The 21,799-nt window shown below is 32.0% G+C and overlaps 1 protein-coding gene across 5 annotated transcripts in view; it reads left to right on the top strand.

Moving 5' to 3' along the window:
• The window catches only part of NOVA1 (NOVA alternative splicing regulator 1), a 148,740-nt gene that overhangs the window by 103,687 nt on the left and 23,254 nt on the right, over window positions 1–21,799 (top strand). For 3 of the 5 annotated variants that reach the window (XM_023623352.2, XM_023623362.2, XM_070273925.1), the window contains 2 exons: window positions 10,385–10,551; window positions 20,953–21,024. In XM_023623352.2, the coding sequence (XP_023479120.1) occupies window positions 10,385–10,551; window positions 20,953–21,024 (239 nt within the window). The remainder of the gene's footprint in view (window positions 1–10,384; window positions 10,552–20,952; window positions 21,025–21,799) is intronic. The other 2 variants (XM_023623356.2, XM_070273923.1) reach the window with 1 other exon arrangement.

Raw genomic sequence — 21,799 nt, 5'->3', positions numbered from 1 at the left:
TTATTCAGCCATAGAAAAGAATGAAGTTCTGAGGTATACTGCAACGTGAATGAAGAAAATATGCTAAGTAAAATAAGCCAGATTATAAAAGTACAAATATTGTATGATTCCACTCATATGAATAGGCGAATTTATAGAAACAGAAAGTGGATTATGGTTACTAGAGGATGTGGGTAGGAGAAGATGAGGATGTATTTTTCAATAGTCAGAGACTTTCTGTTTGGGGTGGTAAAAATATTTTGGAAATAGATAATGGTAATATTTACACAAGCTTGTGAATGTAATTAATGCCACTAAATTGTACAATTAAAATGGCTAAATTGGCAAATTTTGTTATATATGTCACAATTTTAAAATATTTTGCCATTTTATATCATCTCAGCATACGTAAATCTGTGCCCTAAATTAATACCTTTTAAATATTTTTAATAAAACAATTTTTTAGTGAAAGATTACATATACTCTTGAAATTTTTCCAACCTTTACAAATTTACCTTTCCATATTCTTTCCCCCAGCAAGTTAATGGGTCACAATTCTTCATGCTTCCTCTGCATTCATTTGATACAGTGCATGTGATCACTAGTGTGACATTTGTTATTTTTCACTAACTTGAATAGTTTATTCCCTATTAAAATCTATGAAAATGTGGGCCTTGCCTTCATATTGAATTTATGGACTCATTTTCTAAATAACTCTGCCTTTTAAGAAAATGTGGAATAAAGCTACTGCTTAAACTTGGCTAATCTATTAATCTATGTTGGATCTCAAAAGTGATAGCTCACATTATATGTTAGGGATGGGACTGTCACCAGAGATACTCATCTTCTTGCTCTCAGCTTATAGCAGCAGCGCTCGTCAGACTTGTCACCATGCTGCACGTCCAGTGGTGTGTTTCTCTCCTTACTTTTGAATGATTTTGATTAGCTATGCATGCCACCACTGGTTACACTTCTGAGTTTCTGAGCTTAATTTGATATCACATGTTTGTTGCAAGCTGTTTTCCCAGCTTCCAAGCATGGTGCACAAAATTCTGCAAGTGAATTCCTGTTAGTACATAAGGAATAGCTAGAAAAATTCCAAGTGCCGTTTTTCTTATTTCAGAAATTTAGGAGTACAAATCAGTGCCAAAAATGGTGACAGTGATTGGGAGTGAAGGCAAAGAGATGGGAAGTGTATTTTATATATGCATGTAGAAATGTAATTAAATTTTTATAAACTTCAGTCATGGCAATTTTATATTCCTATAGTCCATGATGGAAGTTAAAAGCAAAAGGTAATAATATTGACAAAACTAGGATTGCTGAAACCCTGAACTTAGCATAAACCTATGCTAAGGATGAATGAACAACTAGTCATGAGCATAACTGTTGGTAGGACCTTTTGCATGACCTCAGAATTTAGAAACTGGAAATAAATTGCAATATATATGAGAACAATTGCAATTGTGTGCTTAGAATTTTCAGATATTTCTGCTTTCAAACTTCAGAGTTCTTCAGAAGTTGGAGTCTTCTGTACTCCTATTGCTATTTTATGGGAATGGCTATTGAAAAGTAAATGAGTATGTAATTTGCATGCATGGGATAGAGAATGGGTGAGTGAGAAGCTGGACGTCTACTCTGATTGCTATTCATTCTCTCATCTTAAGTTCTTTGAAGAACATGAGTATTTTCAGCTTTTTTTGAGAAGTATACTCTCATCCTTTGGCTTGATTGAGTGTATTTTAATGTTAAAGCGTGTTCTATAAACAGAGAGTCAAACTTTTACTATATTGGCTTGGGACTAAAGCATGTTATAATGGCCCTTTGCAAATTTTTACATTATAGGCGTAGAGACATGATATTTAGAGTTAGTCACCTGGAGAAGAAAAGCAGTTATTACTTTGTATTGTAAAAAGTCAAATCCTGCTATTTCCTTTTTTAAAAAGTCTCTTCATGAAATAGTGTATTTTTCCCTTAGTTGTAGGGTAGGAGGAAGCATTATCAAATGTGCATAACTTTACAGTCTTATAAAAGCTGCAGTTATAAATTGAACTTACTTTTTATGGCAATATTCTTAAGTGCTTTTGTTGATCTGAAAACTTGTTCTAAAAAATTTGCTAATAGCCCACACAGTTATTAACCATCTCCTGTGGTGGTCTATTCTCTGCAAGAAAGGTCAATCATTTCTTCCATTTTATGCCAGATTTAGAATAAATCTGTGAAGTGATATTAATGGTCTGACTCGGTGTATTTAAAAAAATTGTCAAACTTGGCTGAAAATTATTTTTCCATCATCAAGCTGAAACATATGACTTTCTAACATCCACATAATTTGGAAGCTGGACTAACATTACACTTTCGGAAAATATGTGTTGTAATGGGAGGAATATGGTCCAGTAGTCTCACCTTACCCATGGTTTTGCTGTCTGTGGTTTCAGTTATCTGTGGTCAACTTCAGTCAGAAAATATTAAATGGAAAATTCAAGAAATAAACAATTCCTAAGGTTTAAATTGTGGCCATTCTGGGTAGCGTGATGAAATCTCACATCTTCCTCCTCTGTCGTGCTCGCGATGTGAATCATCCCTTTGTCTGGCGTATCCACACTGTGTAGGCCACCCAACCAGTAGTCACAGTGTAGCCGTCTTGGTTCTCACATCGACTGTCACAGTCTGGCAGTGCTGCTGTTCAAGTAACCCTTATTTTACATCATAGTGGCCCACAGCACAAGAGTAGTGATGCTGGCAATTCAGACATGCCAGAGAGGAGCCATAAAGTGCTTCCTTTACGTGAAAAGGTGAAAGTTCTCAACTTGATAAGAAAATTTTAAAAAATTGTATGCTGAGGTTGCTAAGATCTGTGGTAACTTCTCTTACAATATGTTTCTATAATCGTTCTATTTTATTAGTAGTTGTTGTTAATCTCTTACTGTGCCTAATTTATAAATTAAACTTCATCATAGGTATGTATGTATAGGAAAGAACACAGTATCTTTAGGATTTGATACCATTTGCGGTTTCAGGCACCCACTGGGGGTCTTGGAATGGATCCCCGTGAATAAGGGGGGATTACTGTATTTGACAGAACCTTACTTCTCCCTGCATGTTAGTTATGTGTCCTTAGCCCAACTGCTTCCACTTCCTCACCTGTAAGTTGGAGATAATATCGCTTGCCCTGGTTATTGTGAGCATTAAATGAGATTATTATGTAATACATAATTGTATTAATAATATATTAAATATATGTATTATAACATATATTTTATGTAAATCATAAAATGATTTGTAAGTTTAAGGAAGTATAATCACTGTTTAAAGCACTCATCTTAGAATAATATTCTGAGATACATAATGTAAAGCTGCTTAAAATTTTGTTAGTTCTTTCCTGTCAGTATAGGGACATGGAAAAGAAACTAAGTCAAAGGAAAAGATGTATGGTTGTGAACTTCAGAGGAGACCTTTCAATGGCTTCATTTCTTGAAATTGGTAAAGTATATATTTTCCCCTGAAAGAAAGTAATACTATATTTCTACACCTGGCAAACCCTTACATATCCTTAAATGGGGCTCTTGCTCATATTACAGCAATAAATGTGGTAACCTAAGAAATGCATGTAAATCATCTATGTATAAAAGGCATTCATAGGAATAGATATTCTTCATATATAGATTTTTTTATAGAGGATACATAGTAAAGAAATGGTAACATTATCTGTTGAAAAGTAGTATATTAAAATACAGACATATATTCAGTATTAGAATCTTTCAACAATTTTAATGTTATTTATCATTGCTATTACTGTTATTGTCGTCTTTTAAAGTAATTTACATTTTGTTCTGTCTAACCTGAAATTTCTGATACATGTTATTTCTAATTATTGATACTCTGTACTTTACCTTTAATAGTTAAAGGAAAGCTAATGAGCTAATGCTTATGCTTTTTTTAAACCACAAAGACATGCAAGTAATTAGATTACCATGATTATAGATTGAGAACAGTGAAATACGGGTTGCAAATTACTTTATTCATTAAAAAATTAATACTCTCTGTTTTAGTTTTAAAAATAAAAATGCCTGCATACAATTTTAAACCTTAGGAAAACATTAAGGGAATGTTTTACCTATTGACACTGACCTCAAATTCAGAAATAAAGGAAAAAAAGCCAAAATAGATTTCACAATCGTCCAACATTCCCTATGGTTGTCACTAGGAACCTATTTTACTATTAGTTTATATAATTTCAGCATCTTGCTTACCTGGTTACCTAGCCACTGAGGATTAGAAGCAGCAAAGCAGGAGTAAAGAGAGGAGCCTGCTGGAATCAGATATACTAAAAAACAGCAGGGATAAATGGCAGTATGAGGAAGAATATGAAAACTAAAAGAACAAATATGAATCACAGAGCCCCATTTGCATCAGGATGAGTAGAAACACACACACCCTAAGAAATCTCGAGGTTACCCCTTTTATTGCTGCCCACATCTATATACTTGAGCTCAAGTATTATGGAAACTTTAAATGTATTTGAAAATATATAACAAACTGGGAGATATTTCTTAAAATGTTAGAAACTACATGTTATGTTGAAACAAAGAAATCTTTATGCATTCAGATTATTAGCTGTCCAGAATTAGTAATTTCTGAGTGCTATAAATAGTTATCTTCTTTAAAAATTATATGTCATATTGTGTTTTAAATCTCAGTTTTTGCTTATTGCAAAGTTAATTGGCACTTCCCTTTTCTCAGTTCTTTTTGAGGCCAAAAACATTGTCTATAGGTTGTCATAGAATTATTAATATTCTACTAGATTCTTGGTGTTAATTTTTTATTTTGAGGTGTTTCACTGTCCCTTATCCAACCAAATTTCTTACTTTAGATTGACACTAATATTTCCTAAAGAAGTATCTATTTGTACTCTTATCATAAGATACTGAGTTATATTCTCAATAGGAGTATAATAAACTGATACATTTTTTGCATCCAAACAAAATGTTCGCTAATTTTCATTATAGTTGACAATAGGAAATATGTAGATCAAATCATTGGTATATGCCCATTATTCTAGACTAGACTCATTCTGCTTGAAATAGTTCTCAGGAATATAAAAAATTTTAGATTGTATTTTAGATTACAGCAAAAAATATTCCTTTTTTATTCCTAACTTTATTCTCTTGGGTAGATTACATTTTTAAAGTTGATCTATTTTTTTTTTCCCCTTATCCTTGGAAGAAAAAAAAACTATTGACTTATTCCTTATTTCTCCTATTACCTTTCTTGAAGCCCTTTTTATTGAGTGCCCTTTTTATAGACATGATAATTTATAACTTACAGTTTTTGAAATCTGTAGTATTTCCCAAAATAGATCTCATTTTTACATATATTGATTGATCTGATAAACCCAAAGAGTCTTCCTGGTTTTATAGACTAAAAGATCTTAAAATCAATCATGTAAGTTTTCAATATACAGATAAGAAAATTGAGATAAAGAATTATCCATTTACTAAAAAAAATAGTTTTTGAGCATCTATAGTGTGCCAGACATTATTCTAGGCACTGAGGATACAATAGTAAACATGACAGACAATGTCCCTTTTATACTTTAATTTTGTCTTTGTTCATCCTGTTATTGTCCCCCAATTTTCTCCTTAGCACTAATCTCATTTTATATTTTCTCTATATATTTTATTTGTTTTATGTGTAATGTCTGTCTACATGAGCTAGAGCATGAACTCCATGAAAGTAGGAAGATTTGTCTGGTCATTACTGTATCTCCAGCTTCTAGAATAGTACTTAACATTTGGTAGGGACTCAATAGATTTGTGTCAAATGAATGAATGAAATAAAATGAGAACCAGAAGTGTGTGGTATTCTGAAAGCCAAGTGTAATGTTTTTAGAACAGAATGGTCAACTATGTCAAATGCTGCTGATGGGTCAAACAACATAAAGACATGAAGATTGGATTTACCTAGGTACAGCTGTGATGAATGGTTACAGGGGCATGGTGGGATAAAAGCCATATTGGAGTAGATTCAAGAAAAAAGGAATGGGTGGTAAGGAAGTAGAAACAGAAACTCATTCAAGGAATTTTGAGGGATAAGGAAATTGAGCTGTAACTGGAGGAGGGGTATGAGGTCAAGGAGGGCTTTGAAATGTTTTTCTTTTATTGCAAACATTTCAAACATAAAAGAATAGTACAATGAATCCCCATACCTTTCATATATATATATCAAAATATCAAGATTTTGGCATACCTATTTTATTTATTTATTTTTGTTGTTGCAGAAATATTTTGAAGCAAATTCCAGTCATTTCAGCTGTATCTACTTAAGTATTGTTGACTTAAACAAATAGTCAGTTATTTCTCCAGCAAAAATGGGTTTATTCAGGCTCGGCAAAGAACTGGAATTCAAAGTCTGCAATCATGGTGAGCCACTTAGAAGTACCCCTCAGCAAGCAGGGGAGAAACTTTTATAGAAAGGAAGAGGAAGGTGGGGGTCGGGCTATTGTAAACAAAGAGTTGATTGGAGGAGACTGTGAGTTCACAGTGTGGTGGCTTCTCATTGCCTGAGTTGTGACATCTCTCAATGGCTGGGCTGTTGCTGGATGAGAAGTCTTTCTGCCTTTTGGGCTCTGCAATAAAATTCTATTATTTTTCACATTATACATCTTAAAAAAAAAGAGAGAAAAAAGTGACACCTTCTTACACAGCCGGATGCCATAATCAAACCTGTTATAACATTAATTCTTTGATGCTAATACCTAGTTCTAATCAGATTGCCACAATTATGTTTAAAATAAAAGTTGTTTGAATCTAGATTCAAATTCTAATTTACATTTGGTCATTATATCTCTTAAGAGTCTTTTAGTCTAGAGAGCAGTCCCTCCTTAACTGATAAAGCTAGATCAGTTGTCTTGTAGACTATCGTACATTCTTGATTTGTCTTCGCTTCCTCATAGTGTCATTTAATTTATTTCTCTGTTTTCAGTATTATTTGTAAACTGTAACATAGTGCTAAATGTTTGATTAGACTTAGGTGTGGCTGCTTTGGGACACATACTTCATAATTGGTGCCCTCATTTGAATTGCATCACATCAAGAGGCACGTGTTTGATTTTTGCACTCTTAGCTGTGCTAACGTTGATCAGTGAAGTCAGTTGATGACCACCTGATGTTTCCACTGAAAATTTCCCATTAGCCTTTCATCTTATGATTTTATGATCTTTGCATAAGTCGTTATTTGCTTTGCCAAAGGGTAATTTTCTACTTCTGTCATAAAGGGGGGGAGGGTTTCTTTAAAAACTGAAGAAATTATAACATGTTTTTCTGCTGATGGGAATGATCTAATAGAAAAGGAGAAATTATGATGTAAGAAGGAATTCTAATACTTGGAGAAACAGTGCACTTGGTAGGTAAGAGGGGATAGGGTCCACTGCACAAGAGGTAGAATGCCTTAGGTAGGAGTGAGGACACTTAAGTGACTGGTCCAAGGTCACAGTAGCACAGAGTGAATATTTTATTAAATTTCTATCACAATTTTGTTATGCAATCTGTTTGATAATTGTACCTAGTTTTAGAAACATGCATTTTCAGTATGTGATATTGCTTGTGAAATCAAAATTTAAAGCCATTTCAAATTTCACTTCCTGTATTTGACATTGACTCCACTTGTTAGAGTTTTTCTAATTTCTCCCTAATTAATTTTCTAATTTAAAAGTGAAGTTTTAAATTAATGGTGTCTTATACACTTGTATCTTTACATTATTAAAAATGTGGGCATATACTTTTATGTAACTGTTTTTCAGCTTTTGTTGCTAGTCTATTGCAAAGAGAAGTAAATGGTGCTGTTAAACAAATAAAGTGATAAATAACTGGCGGTTTAGTTTAGACACTAATGGAGCCTAAAAGCCTTTAAAACTGACAAAAACAGCAACTTTTATGATTTATAGGCTCATTTTTGTTACACAGTTTGGTCGTATAACTGACAGTCTTCCCTCTTTGTGACTTTCTCCTAAAAATTATAGTTTTGTGTTATCTGAGTGAAAAGGCCATTAGAGTTGAGTAGAAGAATATGACAGCATCTCTTCTGAGGATTGCGGCAGTTCCCATTGGTGGATGTGCAATCTCCTTTCTTCTTTCCTTTTTCTGTTGTATCATAGTTCTAATGGTAGTGATATAATTTAATCCTCAAAGAATATGTACTGCAACTTTGAACCTATAAACTATCTCCAAATTGTCTCATACATCCTATGTGAAATTTAGTTTGAGACAATCATATTTCTTCATGGCTCAGTGATTTCCATTTACTACCTGTTAGTCTATACAATCTGAAAAGTATTGGGTTTACTGTGTTGTCTGACATGATACGCATTCTATTAAATTGAAATTTTAAAAGCAACATGGAGTATATAATCTCTTTAGTTACTTACTATGTTTTATTTTTTTTTAAAGTCGCTTTTGAGGTTTGGCTGATTTCCTTTCCCATTTTGTCATACCCAAAAGAGCACTCTGTAGTTGTCTCCAAAAGGAGGAATGTAGCCTGATCTGTGTTCTGTTTTGTCTGCTGACTTAAATGAGAACGCTTTGCCTGAGGTACATGGATCAGTTCTCATTCTTTCTACTCATTTGACAATTAGTACAAGCTCGTAAAGGGTCCCTAGAGTAGCCCTATAAACTAGATCATTTTACCCGAGAACCACAGAGACAGATCCAGAGATGAGGATGAGAAAAGCTGATTAGCAGAAACAGGAAATATTAATCCTTCAAACTCACATTATGTTTTTCAGATTCTCTCCATCCTTGCAAGTGAAAGATACAGTTGCTCTCTGTTGGAATATTTTGTACAACTAAAGAAACTTAACTTTTCATAGATTTGAATCTTCATTTTTTAAAACATGAAAATTTAATTTAGGTGTATCCATTTAGCAGTACTCTTTTATTTCTGCTCCTACTTATTATGATTTGTCTTTTTTTCTAGAAGTAAAAATGATAATGTTTTATTATTCTTTTAAAAATTCAAAACTAGAAAAATGGTTATGTGGCAATTAATCCTTAAAGCAGTATAAACTCCTTATGATTTTTTAATGTTTATAGTTTTACAACTTTGTCCTTCAAGATGTACATTAAAAATATTTTATAGAGTAGCTTAGAATTTTGAAACTATAGCTCCAAAAGGAAATGTGTTAGGTACTTGAAGGTTTTCGTATTAGTTCAAATATTTTATAAATTTTAAAAGACCCTTCTTTTGATTTTTTTTGTAACTATTTAATGAAGTAATACTTATTTCTGAGAAGAAAGTTTATGTGTTGTGTTGGGATGCTGAGAAGATTACAATTTAATACCAAGGTGCTTCAGTGAGGCTCAGAATAGTTCAAAAAACTAATCATTTATTTTTATTCCCTTAATTGTGTCTGTAAAGGATAAAATGGGTTATAGGACCTGTGTATTAGACCCAACCAATTTCATTTTCTTCATGTCTCACGTAATATGTCTCCATTTGGTTCACTAGATATGAAACAAATACTATTAATTATATCTTAATCAATCTTAAATTTCAAGTTTCTTAAATGTTTTTAAATTTTGTTTTTAACTCTGATATTCTGTCATTATTAAAACTGTATAATTGATAAAGTCACTGTTGGTTCATTTATTCAGTAAATATTTATTGTTGCAACTATTGTGTGCCAGGGCCTGCTCTAGGCTTTGGGGAAACTACAGCACAAAACAAAATAGGCTAATTCACTGTCCTTAAGCTTGCATTTCTAGTGGAAAAGTAAAAATATAAACAAATATAAAATGTCAGGTAGTCTTGTTGCTGTGATTAAAAGAAGAGCAGGGTAAGTGCGTGGAGGGTGGTAGAAATTCAGAAACTCGCCTGCTATGTAAACTTTTCAAGACTCTCCCTCCCCACCGATTTCAATGCCCTTTTCACTGTAGACCATCTGTGGGTGCCATCCATGTAGGTGCCTGCCTTGGTTTTCATATCATACCGTCCTATAATGGTCTGGTTGGGTGTCTGTTGTTCGCACTTAAGAGTATACTCTTTGAAAGCTAGGTCCGTAGCTTTCTAACCCTCAGTCCTTTCATAAGTGCTCAGTGAGTATATGTTATGTTAGCAAATGAATTATACTCTCAGCATGTCTCAGGATCTCTGGCTCTGCTGGAATCCAGAGGCCCCGTGTGAGACAATTAAGAAAGAATAAGTAAAAAAGTGGTAAAAAGGAATATGTATGTATTCATTCTCTTTGGTTCAATTGAACATTTCTAATTAATTTAATTTCTAATTAATTCTAAGTTCTACATTTTCCGTTGTTTTATTTTCATTATTGTTTCATCCTTTTTCATAGCTTTTTTTGAAAAAGCTACAAAATAAGAAGGAAAATTTTCTGAAAATTTGTCTTTTACCACAGGTACTACTGAACGAGTGTGCTTGATCCAGGGAACAGTTGAAGCACTGAATGCAGTTCATGGATTCATTGCAGAAAAAATTCGAGAAATGCCCCAAAATGTGGCCAAGACAGAACCAGTCAGCATTCTACAACCTCAGACCACCGTTAATCCAGATCGCATCAAACAAGTGAGTGTTTAGTTGGGAAATCAAAGAGAAATATCTACAGCATAGTATGAATTTCTTATAAAAGAAGCCTTAAAGTCTTAGTAGAAAAAGTTTTTTTTCCTAAGCATACTTAAAACATAGTTGTCCTTTATTTGTTTAAAGACTATCAGAGTCTCTTAGATTCATCAGTTGATTTATTGATTGATTGAATTATTCATTATTAGTGTTACACTGAGGAGCAATTATGAGACTCATTCTTTTGTGATTGCCCTTTAAAAAATTATAGACACAAGTTTGATTAATTTTCATAGGAATTTCATCTATTTAAAAGTATACCACTTTTTAAATAAAGTATAAAAATTGAAATGAAGCTATTCTCAAAATTTCAAATACCGTAGTTTTAGTAATATTTGTAGTCTTCAGTATGGTTATTATGCATATAACTTCCTGTTTTGTTAATTGTCATGTTCAACATTTTTTATCAACAAATATGTATAAGTAAATTTTTGTACCTAGTAAACAGTCCTTTGTTACAAAGCAGCTATTATGTTCTGTATAACTTGTGTAGTATTTATATAAATGTCATAAAGGTCCAATGTTCGTTTTTAATGTGTGGGATTTTCTGTAACAAAAATTTTACTTGATAAAAGATAATGTGAGTTTTTAAGATTGAATAATGGCTGGCATGATGTAGGAAAAAAATGACATTCTTTAATGTTAAATAAGTTGGATTCTTCCCCATAAACTCTTTTCAAATCCTCCAATTTATTTGATACTTTATGTTTATAATTACTGTTTTCTGCATTTGCCCTTTTATAATTAACTACTTAATTTGTGATCATACTCTCAATAGACTATGCCTTCAAAAGAAATGTATTATTCTTTATTAGTTCACAGAATATTTAATTTACAGAATATTTGTGTTCATTGTAATAAATTTGAAATGTAGCTCAAAATCTTATTAATTTCATGTTTCTGAATTGAAAAATTTTCATCCTAAACTGTTATAAATCTATTATAATTTTACCAATATATAAATAAATATAAGGCTAACTAATCAAATACAAATATAGAAATAACTAGGCAATATATTTTCAAATTATCGACTAATATTCAATTTTCTATTAATTGCAATTTTAAAAAATCCTTCCAGTTTAAATTTTGAATAGATAGCCATTATTCCATATAAAACCATTCATTTTATACTCTGTCACTGTCAAATGGTTCAATTGGTATACCCCTCACAATTTTTCAAGGTAGTATTTTTAATTTATGCATGGCAGAATGTAAATACTTTAAAGCTCTAAACATGAGTAGATTTTTTATTCATCGTAGCCATTTATAGTTTTGAAATGTTTATTTTATCTAAGCTAGGTGAATACAAAGAATATTTTTAAAACTGATACTTGAAAGTGATACTGTGATCTACCCAGATTCTAAAACTATGAGTTTAGCTGAAGACCTTCGCATTAGAGTCACCTGGGGCTAAGAATTTACAGAATTGGCACTAAAGTGTACAGTCTCTTGACTTGCTGCCTTATTCCAGCTTATTACCTCTCCCTTTTCTTTTTAACTTCTGTGAGAAAGTTCAAACATTTAGGAATAGGGGTGAACATCTTGATATTTTAAAAAGTAAAACATACAATATAGTTTAAGTAGTATGATATCACTGGCGATATATTCAGGACAATGATATGAATGAATTTTTATTGCTTTTATAATAAATAGCTCATACTGTCAGATAGTGGTCTATGAATCATTGTTAAAATTCCAATTTTCTCTATGGCAATATGAGATTTGTAGGTTACCATATATATATATATATATATCCAGTGCCAGTATAGATTTATGAAAACCAGAATTTAAAAATATTTAGTTTATTTTTATTTGCTGTGTTAAGATAATGTTATTTAAATTCAAGATACCTTTTAATAGTAATTGATTTACTTTTGTATATTTGCATTCATTGGTAAGCCTTGTAGATATTTGTGGAATTAAAATTGTTCATTATTTTAATATTTTCATGGAATCAAAATATATGTGAAATAGAGTATCATTTAAAAAGATTTATCAAAAAAGTATACTAAATCTAATAGGGCAATATATTTAACACAAACACTATTTTTGTAAATGAAAAAATTGAAAATTTACTTGAAAAATCTGGAAGAGGGATTGAACATATTTCCAAGATATTAAAAATGAACAGAGTTTTTAATACTCTAAGTTTAGAATTTTCTAACTTTCTAGGTATCCTATTTCACCACTCTAAGAATTTTTGTTGGATTATTCTCTAAATAGTAAGTCAATATAAATTTAAATGACCACACTTTTATTTCTGAAGAAATTATGCTGGTTATCCAGTATAAAATAATTATGTCTAAAATAAATCATTTTGCACTAAAGTAGATAAAAACATATTTCATATGATATTTATATATGTTTTAGATTTTAATACATAGAATCATGATAAGATTTCTTTTAAAATGGTGGTCTTTCCCTTAACTAATGACATAACAGTTACATTTGCTTTGGGCTTCAGTCCTGAAGTTAATTTTTAAAATAACTTGTTTAAAACGTTTTTTGAGGATTTTTTTACTGTTAAGATTATACAAAAAATAAAATAAAAGTTTTAAAAAATGCTAGAGCTAGAAAATAATCCTCATAGAAATGAATTCTTGTTAAATATGATATTTTGGATTTTCTTAAGGTTTATTATTACATGTTTATTGTTTTTTATAATTGACAATTTTAAGGTGTTGCTTTCTGAGAAAAGGATAATTTATATGTAACTTGGACATAAAATAGAAAGTCAAAGTTAGTTCTAAACAAAACTTACTTTAATTTTAAAGTTAGAATTTTACACCATATATTTTTGACTTTTAATAAAATATTCTGAATTATGTAATCTGCATATGGTTGGTAACTGAATATATTGCGTGAACCAGAATATTCTGCCCAAATGAAACCTACCCTTATTGACTGAATGAATTCTCAAACAAATATAGTTTCTTAGGAAAGTAACACATACTGGCCTTGCAAGTCTTTCATATAGTGGAACAACGGAATCTAGCGTGACAGCCTTACGTCCAACTTCAGATATTAGATATTGTGAACTGTTCAAGTCTTAATTCTCAAATGTGGATTTTTTTTTAATTTAAAACAAATATTTGCTAATAAAGAGGGACTCCAATGTTTTATATATTCAAAATGACAATATTAATAACAATTAACATTCATTGAATAATCAAAATGTTATAGCCTCTGTACTGTAAGCTTAATATCAGGAGACCATCATGAGGTACATCATACTATTGTGCTCATTTTACGAGTCAATATACTCAGAAACAGATATGCAGTAAGAGCCAATAAACCAAAATTAAACATTAATTGCAACATAGAACATACTATTTCTTCTTTCCAGGACATAAAAATAGCAGAGACATTCAGTGATCTGCAAATAATTTAGACCTTGTTTGCCTAGAAGCTCTGAACTTACTCCTGGAGCACTTCTTAGGCCAGATTATTTGGTATACATTTTTCCCTTTCCACCTTTTTATGTTTTGAGCTTTGTACTTTCTACTTTTTTTCCTATGGGATTATTGAAACCTTTCCTTTTGTTTTAAGTCCCTCAAATCCCCCTCGACGAATGCTTGTTTATACATAATGAGTCAATATAATGAACCCCAAAACATTGTTGAAACCACAGATCAGTAATATAGTTAGCATTTGTTAACTTGCTTTGTCTCTTACAGATTTTCAGCAGTTTTTTTTCTTGGTTTGTTTTTGGTTCAAATGTATTTTTAAGAAAAGTTACATTAAGAAAGAAACGGTTATAGGCATTTAAAAGATTCTCTTGAATTTAAAAAATCAAATTAAGATACAAAAATCTCATTTAGCCCAAAGAATTTTACTCTCAGAAAACTTGGCAAAAATAGCCCATAATTTGTTTATTCATTACTCACTCATTCAACCCTGAATTTATTAAATGCTTTCTTAGTGAATTGCAAAATGTATTAAACTGTAGCCTGTGCTCTCTAAAACTAGTTTGTGAGAGATCATAAATGCTTAAAATAATTTATAAAAATGTAAAACTGTATTTATATATCAAAACTACAGTCTAAGCAATCTGCTATGCAAGTTCAGAAGAGTGTGAAGGAAGCGTAGGCTGCGGTGATGTTTGGGCCTTGTGAAACAGGTGAAGACCTGAGCTGGACCTTAAAGATTGTATAGGAATTGCAAGAGGAGAAGAAAGAAATAAGTTCATTTTAAGCATGTGAAACAATACGGATTTGAGGAAAAAGACATCACAATTGTTGAATAGTAAGGAGACTATCTTGACAAAAATGGTTTTAGAGGAAATAATGTTAGATAGGTAGGGTGGGGCCCCTGGATGTCTGGCTGAGGGTCATCCTATAGACTACACATTCTTCCTAATATTTCCCAAAAGAGCCCTTTTAATTTCTCTGAAAGGTTATGGACAAAAGGATGTACCTCTGCATTTTGTTCTCTTCTGTGCTAAAAATCCAAACAGACTCTTAGGGTGCCTGTAGGTACAGCTGTTGGTAGGGGAAGAGAACTATGACAATTAGCTGAGTGATCTACTAAGCAGATTTTAGATTTGGAGGTTTGTAAGATAATATTTTCAAAAATTTCTTTTATGTAACACTCACAAATCCAGGGGATATTAAGCTTTGTCAGGAAAAAGAAAAAGTTTTGTCTTCAAGAATAAAGCATCAGGGGGCTGGCCCAGTGGCGCAGCAGTTAAGTGTGCATGTTCCACTTCAGTGGCCTGGGGTTCACCAGTTCGGATCCGAGGTGTGGACCTACACACCACTTGTCAAGCCATGCTGTGGTAGGCGTCCCACATAAAATAGAGGAAGATGGGCACAGATGTTAGCTCAGGGCCAGTCTTCCTCAGCAAAAAGAGGAGGATTGGCAGCAGATGTTAGCTCAGGGCTAATCTTCCTCAAAAAAAAAAAAAGAATAAAGTGTCAGTAGTAGTGGTAATAGTGATATGTATGGTACTTATTCTGTTTCTGTGCCAGCCATTGTGCTGTGCACTTTATGTGTATTATCATATTTCATTCATCCTCACAAAAATCCTCTGAGGGCAAGTACAGGTGCAAGAGTCCATGTTATACTTATGGAAGCTGATGCTTAGAGGGACTGAGTAACTTACCCAAGGAAATGTAACTGGTAATTGATCTTAACACTGGGCTGTATGGCCCCTAAGTTTGAGTAATGCTGCTAAAACAGAATCCAATCAATTTCTTTCTTCTGGGACTTTTCAAAAGTCTTGAATAAGCTCCTCTAAGAAGAGAATCTCATTTGAAATATGATGTCTTGTGTCAGAGTGAAGTTAAGAGCCTAGGGAATATTTAAGAAGATGATGACGAAGACAGTCTCTTTTGATGGTGAAAGTTGAGACAAAGGCATGAAGTTAAAAGATATTTCAGAGTAAAATCTGTAAGCCTTTGAGACTGAGTTCTTGTAGATCCTAAATGGTGAGGAAAGAATGAAAAATGACTGTATATGATTTTGAACCTAGCAGAATGGTGACTCCTGAAAGCAACAGGTGGGTTTTAGTCAGGCATCTATTTGAAATAATGTTTTTTGTTTGTTTCAGGCAAGTTGAATGTTTTTTCCTTGAAGTAGTGTTTGCTAGAAGCATAGCTGAGAATCTAAAACTGATAATGTAGATCCTTGATTACAATAGAGGTGATAATTTTACTTCTTCATAATAGGAGAGAAAAAAAGGAAACAAATGAGATAGAGAAGCAATTACCAGAGAAAGGAAGTCAGGGGCATTGTAATAAGTGGTTAAGTGCGTGGGATCTGGAGCAGGACTGCCAGGACTCAACCCTGGCTCTTTACCTTACCAGCTGTCCTATTGGGCAAGTTATTTTGCTTCTCGGTACCTTCACTTCTTTACCTGTAACATGGGGATAGGAACAGTGTCGATTTCGTAAGGATATTGTGAGTCTTAACTGAGTAGAACTATACCTGGTTCCTAGTAAGTGCTCTTTATTAATTAGAAAGATAAAAGGGAAGTCAGTAATATTCCCTGTGAGAAAATGAGAGAAAGTATAAGGAAAGATGCTAAAAAGGACCAAATACTCAGAGAAAAATACGAGAATAGGTAACTGTTTTTTAAAATATGAAATCATTGGAGATTTTAAAAGTTAGTTAAAGTCACATGGTGAAAGCAAAGTCATTATTTCCTAATAATGTTATTGTCTAAAAGTAAAGAGACTGGTCAAGTAAAAGGAAATAAATGGTGTGAAGTCTGGAAACTGCTGATTTGAAATTTTGGATATAGAAAGGAGAAAAACGCAAGTTAGGTCAGAGAGGCTCGTGTGACCCCTGCTGCTCAAGAGGGAATGGCTTGTGTTAAAGAATAAAAAGGAGCTTGAAAAACCAGAGAAATTGGAGGTGCCACATACAGATGAGATTACTGAGGGAGCAAGATGACTCGGGAGTAGTGGAAAGATGCAGTTTAGGGTGTTAGGGTCCTAGGCTGTGAAGAGTAGGGGGTTTGAGTAGGAGATGACAATTTGGTCTACAGTGAGAAGAATGAGAAGAAAAAAAGTGGTTTGGAAAACTGAAGAAGTTGCCATGAAGTCAATTGTAGATAAGGAAGCTCATTCTGGAAAATCATGATTTATTTCAGGAAATAAAGAGTATCATTGAAAGGAAGATACAAGACATGAGATTCAATGGTTGAAGAGAAAGATAAAGGTGTAAATAAGCTTTGGAATAAGAATAAATTGTGAAAGACCTGTTGGAATTGGACAACACGAGTTTATATTAGGGCTAAGTGGGTCTACATAGTTCAGATGTTGGAAGAATGGGAACATACTTGTCAGGATGAAAAACCAAAGGTGACAGTTACATATTTAAATATTTTATCCATTCTTTTTATAGAGCAGTGTACAGATTTATTTAACAAAACTTGAATCAGAAGTTTGGGAAGGTGATTACTCGAGTAATGTTACTCAGTTAGCTCGTAATAGATTGCAAATTAGAATTGAGATTTGTTCTTCATTGCTGTTTCACTGTACCTATAAATATCAGAGGTTCTTGACAGTCTATTACTGTAGATTTGCTTGAAGGTGAGCTGTATTTATTATAGAGCTTATTTATAGTAATATTCTCTGGTCCAGGAAAACTGTCAGCTGTTAAGAAGAGTGCATTTTTTATAATTTGTAATCTCTTTTTAGTTCTTATTCCCCAGAGCCCAGTTATATCTACATTTAACTAAATGCCTGTTGTTAAGTCTTGAAATTTTAAAAACTACTTTGTATTCCAAAGAATCCACGCTTTTAAAATTATAAAATACTTCAGATTTTTCTACAACAAGTAATTCAGCCTTTAGTGTTTAAAGCAGAATCCTTAAACAGCATTCAAGTCACGTAAATAAAAATGTATTATACGTTTCCATTTGAAGGGTAAAATTGTGGTAAAAAATGACTGTGCCTTTCATAATCATCATTTTATAAATATAAAAAAATAATTTTTGGAGGCATGTGTCCTTCATAAATGTTATTTATAACAGCTGTTTTAATATATTGATACTGTGAGTATTGTTAGTTGCATCTTCATGATGTATATCAGAAATCTTCCTAAATGATTTTTACCTTGAAACCACTAAACTTTTAAGTCTGCTTGGGAAATAGGAGTAAACTTTTTTTTAAAACATTAGGGAAACAAACACTACGTTTATATTGTACGTTGAAATGTTTCTTACAGATTTTTCTAGTCTGTTTATCTGGTCAAGAGCAACTATCAAAGCTGTTTTATTCATCTGATTAATAGGGCCTTTTAAATTAAAGGCATTACTTTAATATAGTTACATTTATCTGTTTATTAGAACAATTTTTTGCAGCTAGTACTTAAAAAAACACCTGAAATGCAAACTTTCCTCAATCTCGTTGTTGTTATGTTAATTTATAAAGGAAGGAAACTGTGTTTAAAAGTATCTATATGAATAATACATAGCTAGAAAACTCATCACGTTTATTTCATTACAGTTCATTATTTTAGGAATTTAAACCAAGAAAATTTGTTTTGAGACAATTTACTGTGCCATTTCGACAGTCTTGTCCCCTGAAGCCCAAACTTATATCATTTTCATCTGTTTATTTAAAATATTTAACTTCTAATCAGATTATGATGTTTAATATAACCTAATCTTTAATGATTTTAAACAGATTAATATTTTCCCAGCAGTTTAAAAGTATTGTTTTTATTTCTGTGGGAAAGAAACAGCATCAGAATTATTAAAGACAATGTTGATGAATATGAGTTGTATCAATTGTCAATAATACACACCCAATATTTCATATACATGCCAAGCAAAACAAAAGGTATTGAATAAATTGGAAGAAGGTACTATTAATCTAAGTGACCACACAGTCTGAGCCACTTGATATCACTACTTTTTCCATGTAGTTCTTGGCAATATTTCAAGACCTTGTTGAGAGTTCATATCCAGGGCGAGGGTGATGTCACAGTGAGACTGTGGTACTTCCAGTTAATTTTACCCTGATGCAAAGAGAGGAGCCCACAACACATACCTTGTGCTTCTGTAGGTTAATGAACTTTCATTCTAACGTATATTGGGAGAAATGGCCTCTAGATTTATTCACATCTCTTTAGTCAGCGAGCTCATAGTTAATCTGAGATAAGTACAGAACAAATTTTTTGGTGTATGTTAACTACTTCCAGGAAGTCTCTGTAGTAACAGTTGTAACCAGAGGTGAGAAAATAAAACCTTTACTGTTCAATTCATAGTACATATGGTAGCATGACGTCAGTAGCATATGTGCCAGCATAGTATTGCATGGAAAAGAAAATATTAGGGCAATTTTTAATCACTGAAAATGAAAGGCTCTCTGGAGAAATAACAGGAATCTATTAACAAAGAGTAAAAATAGCAAACAAAGGATTTGAAGATTTTCTTCGTCTTTTATGAGATTTTACTTCTGAATGTAGCTCCCATCCCCTTTTAAAATGTGATTTAACAAAAATCTTTGTATGACTCAACACTGAGTCTAGTTTTCCTCAGAGTATTTAGGTTTTAACCTAAAGGAGTCACTTAAGGAGTGGACTATTTAAAACATGATCTGATGTTAGAACCAATCTTACTTTATTACTGGAGATAAGTGAGTTAAGCAGAAGCCTGTGGATTTCTTCTTCTTTCTTTTACTCTTATCTGCTTTATTCCACCCAAATTAGAACTTTTAAAAACTTAAATACATGAAGATGACTTTATTAAGTAATTTCATCTACTTTTCCTGACAGTGCTGAACCTTTAAAGTTATGCTTTTGCTCATTTCAGAGTAATTTTGATAGATATATGTTTATATAAAACATAATGTCCATATAGAATTGTGTCTATAAAACTACCCCATTTCGCCTAAGAAGTATTATCTATTGAGGGTGCTACTTAAGCAGTGTTATTTGCTGAGTGAATATAATGCTTTCTTAGAAAGAAAAAAATCTTAACATCTTATACTTTAAGGTTACTCTATTAGACATGAGAAGTTTTTAAAATATCTTAATGAATTATTCAACAAGTATATTATGGTCTCATACAACGTACTTTATATATAGTATATATATGTGTTTAGAAATGAACAATAAATATAATTCCTAATATTTTTGTGCTTATTTTCAACACAGGCTCATGATGCTATAATATATTTTACTCATCTCTACTAAAATTTTAGTGTTTAGCATAAATGATAAAAATGCTGTGGCAATTTGTTAAAATGCTGTTAGTTGCTTGTTTATTAATATGAGGTTAATGTTTACATTTTCAGACGGGCTCTAAATTTATTTAAAATTAATATTTTAGAAGATAATGTGATATTAAGAACTCAGAACTGCAAATTTAATTGCTTTTAAGTATGGATCCCTAAATTCATGTGGAATCAACTTGTTGGTGATGTTCAACATATTAAGTAGGTGGATACTTTTATGCCAAAGTAAACTTCATTTCACCACTTCTTCCAATCCCCGACTGTATTCATTGATAGGAAAATGACTCTTTCAGTTTTAATCATTGAATTTCTTGAATTTTTGTATGACATTTCTTTTCCCCCAAGAAAACAAGAGGGAAAGAAAAAAGACTACTATTCATGAATATAGTCAGGATACCTTTAATATTCATGTGAATTTTTATCAGTCACCGTCATGATTTCAAGTCATGAATTTATTTTTACATGCTTATGCATGCATATTTACATGCATTAGTTACTTAATTGATCTTAAATTCCATTAAATTTGAATGAATAGGAGAAAAATTTGTTCATAGGATTTTGTTCTCGTTATATTACATTTTATTTTATTTTGTTTTATTTAAATAATCAGTTTAAGGCTTATAAAGGTTGATTTGCTCCTGAACTGCTTTATTCCCAGACATTGCCATCTTCCCCAACTACCACCAAGTCCTCTCCATCTGATCCCATGACCACCTCCAGAGCTAATCAGGTACAGTATCATCCTGTCATCTACACCATACTTTTCACGGGTGATTGCCTGCACACTGGAGAAAAAGATGATGGTGGGTTAAGGATGTATTCGTTCATTCACATATGTGCACCATGATCAGATTCCAAATAACCTGAGAAAGATATAGCAATTATTCCTGGAAATTTATATGCATTTTTAACTTGAGATGACAAAATATATTCAGATGGTAGACTAGAATTTTGAATTTTTCCCCTTAAAATTATGATGACTTTATGGAGCTCAGAGAGTTATTTATTGAGTTGATGTTTATAATTTCCCATATTGTTTCTTCCTAGGGTTCTTGGTATAAAAGTTAAGAATATATGTAAAAAATAAATGTATAAGTATGACTTAGTGAGCAAAGGTATATCTTTAAAAGTGAATGCATTTTTTTTGTTTTTTTATTTCAGACATGCCTTACTTGTAAACAATTTTAAACTTTTGGTGAAAAGCATATTTAACAATCTAAAAGTAACTGAAAATTGGTATTTGTAATCATTTCAATGCTGTTTAACAATTCAAGAAATGGTATTTTCTTAGAATTTAATGCTAACACTTCCTTTGTGGAAATGGCAAACTTTGCAATTAAAAATATATCTTACTAGTTTGATCTGATGATTGTTTTGGTACTGAATATTTATAGATCATTCTTCAAAAATGTAGTTATTTTGGGCACGTTTAAGGAAATCATCTAAAATATTTTATGTAATTCAAAGCCATACTGTACTTTAACTTGACAATGTTGAAAAATATA

This window comes from Equus caballus, chromosome 1 (assembly GCF_041296265.1).
Source record: "Equus caballus isolate H_3958 breed thoroughbred chromosome 1, TB-T2T, whole genome shotgun sequence".
Lineage (NCBI taxonomy): Eukaryota > Metazoa > Chordata > Mammalia > Perissodactyla > Equidae > Equus > Equus caballus.
Note: the sequence above shows the minus strand (reverse complement) of the source record. Positions and strands in the feature narration are given on the sequence as shown.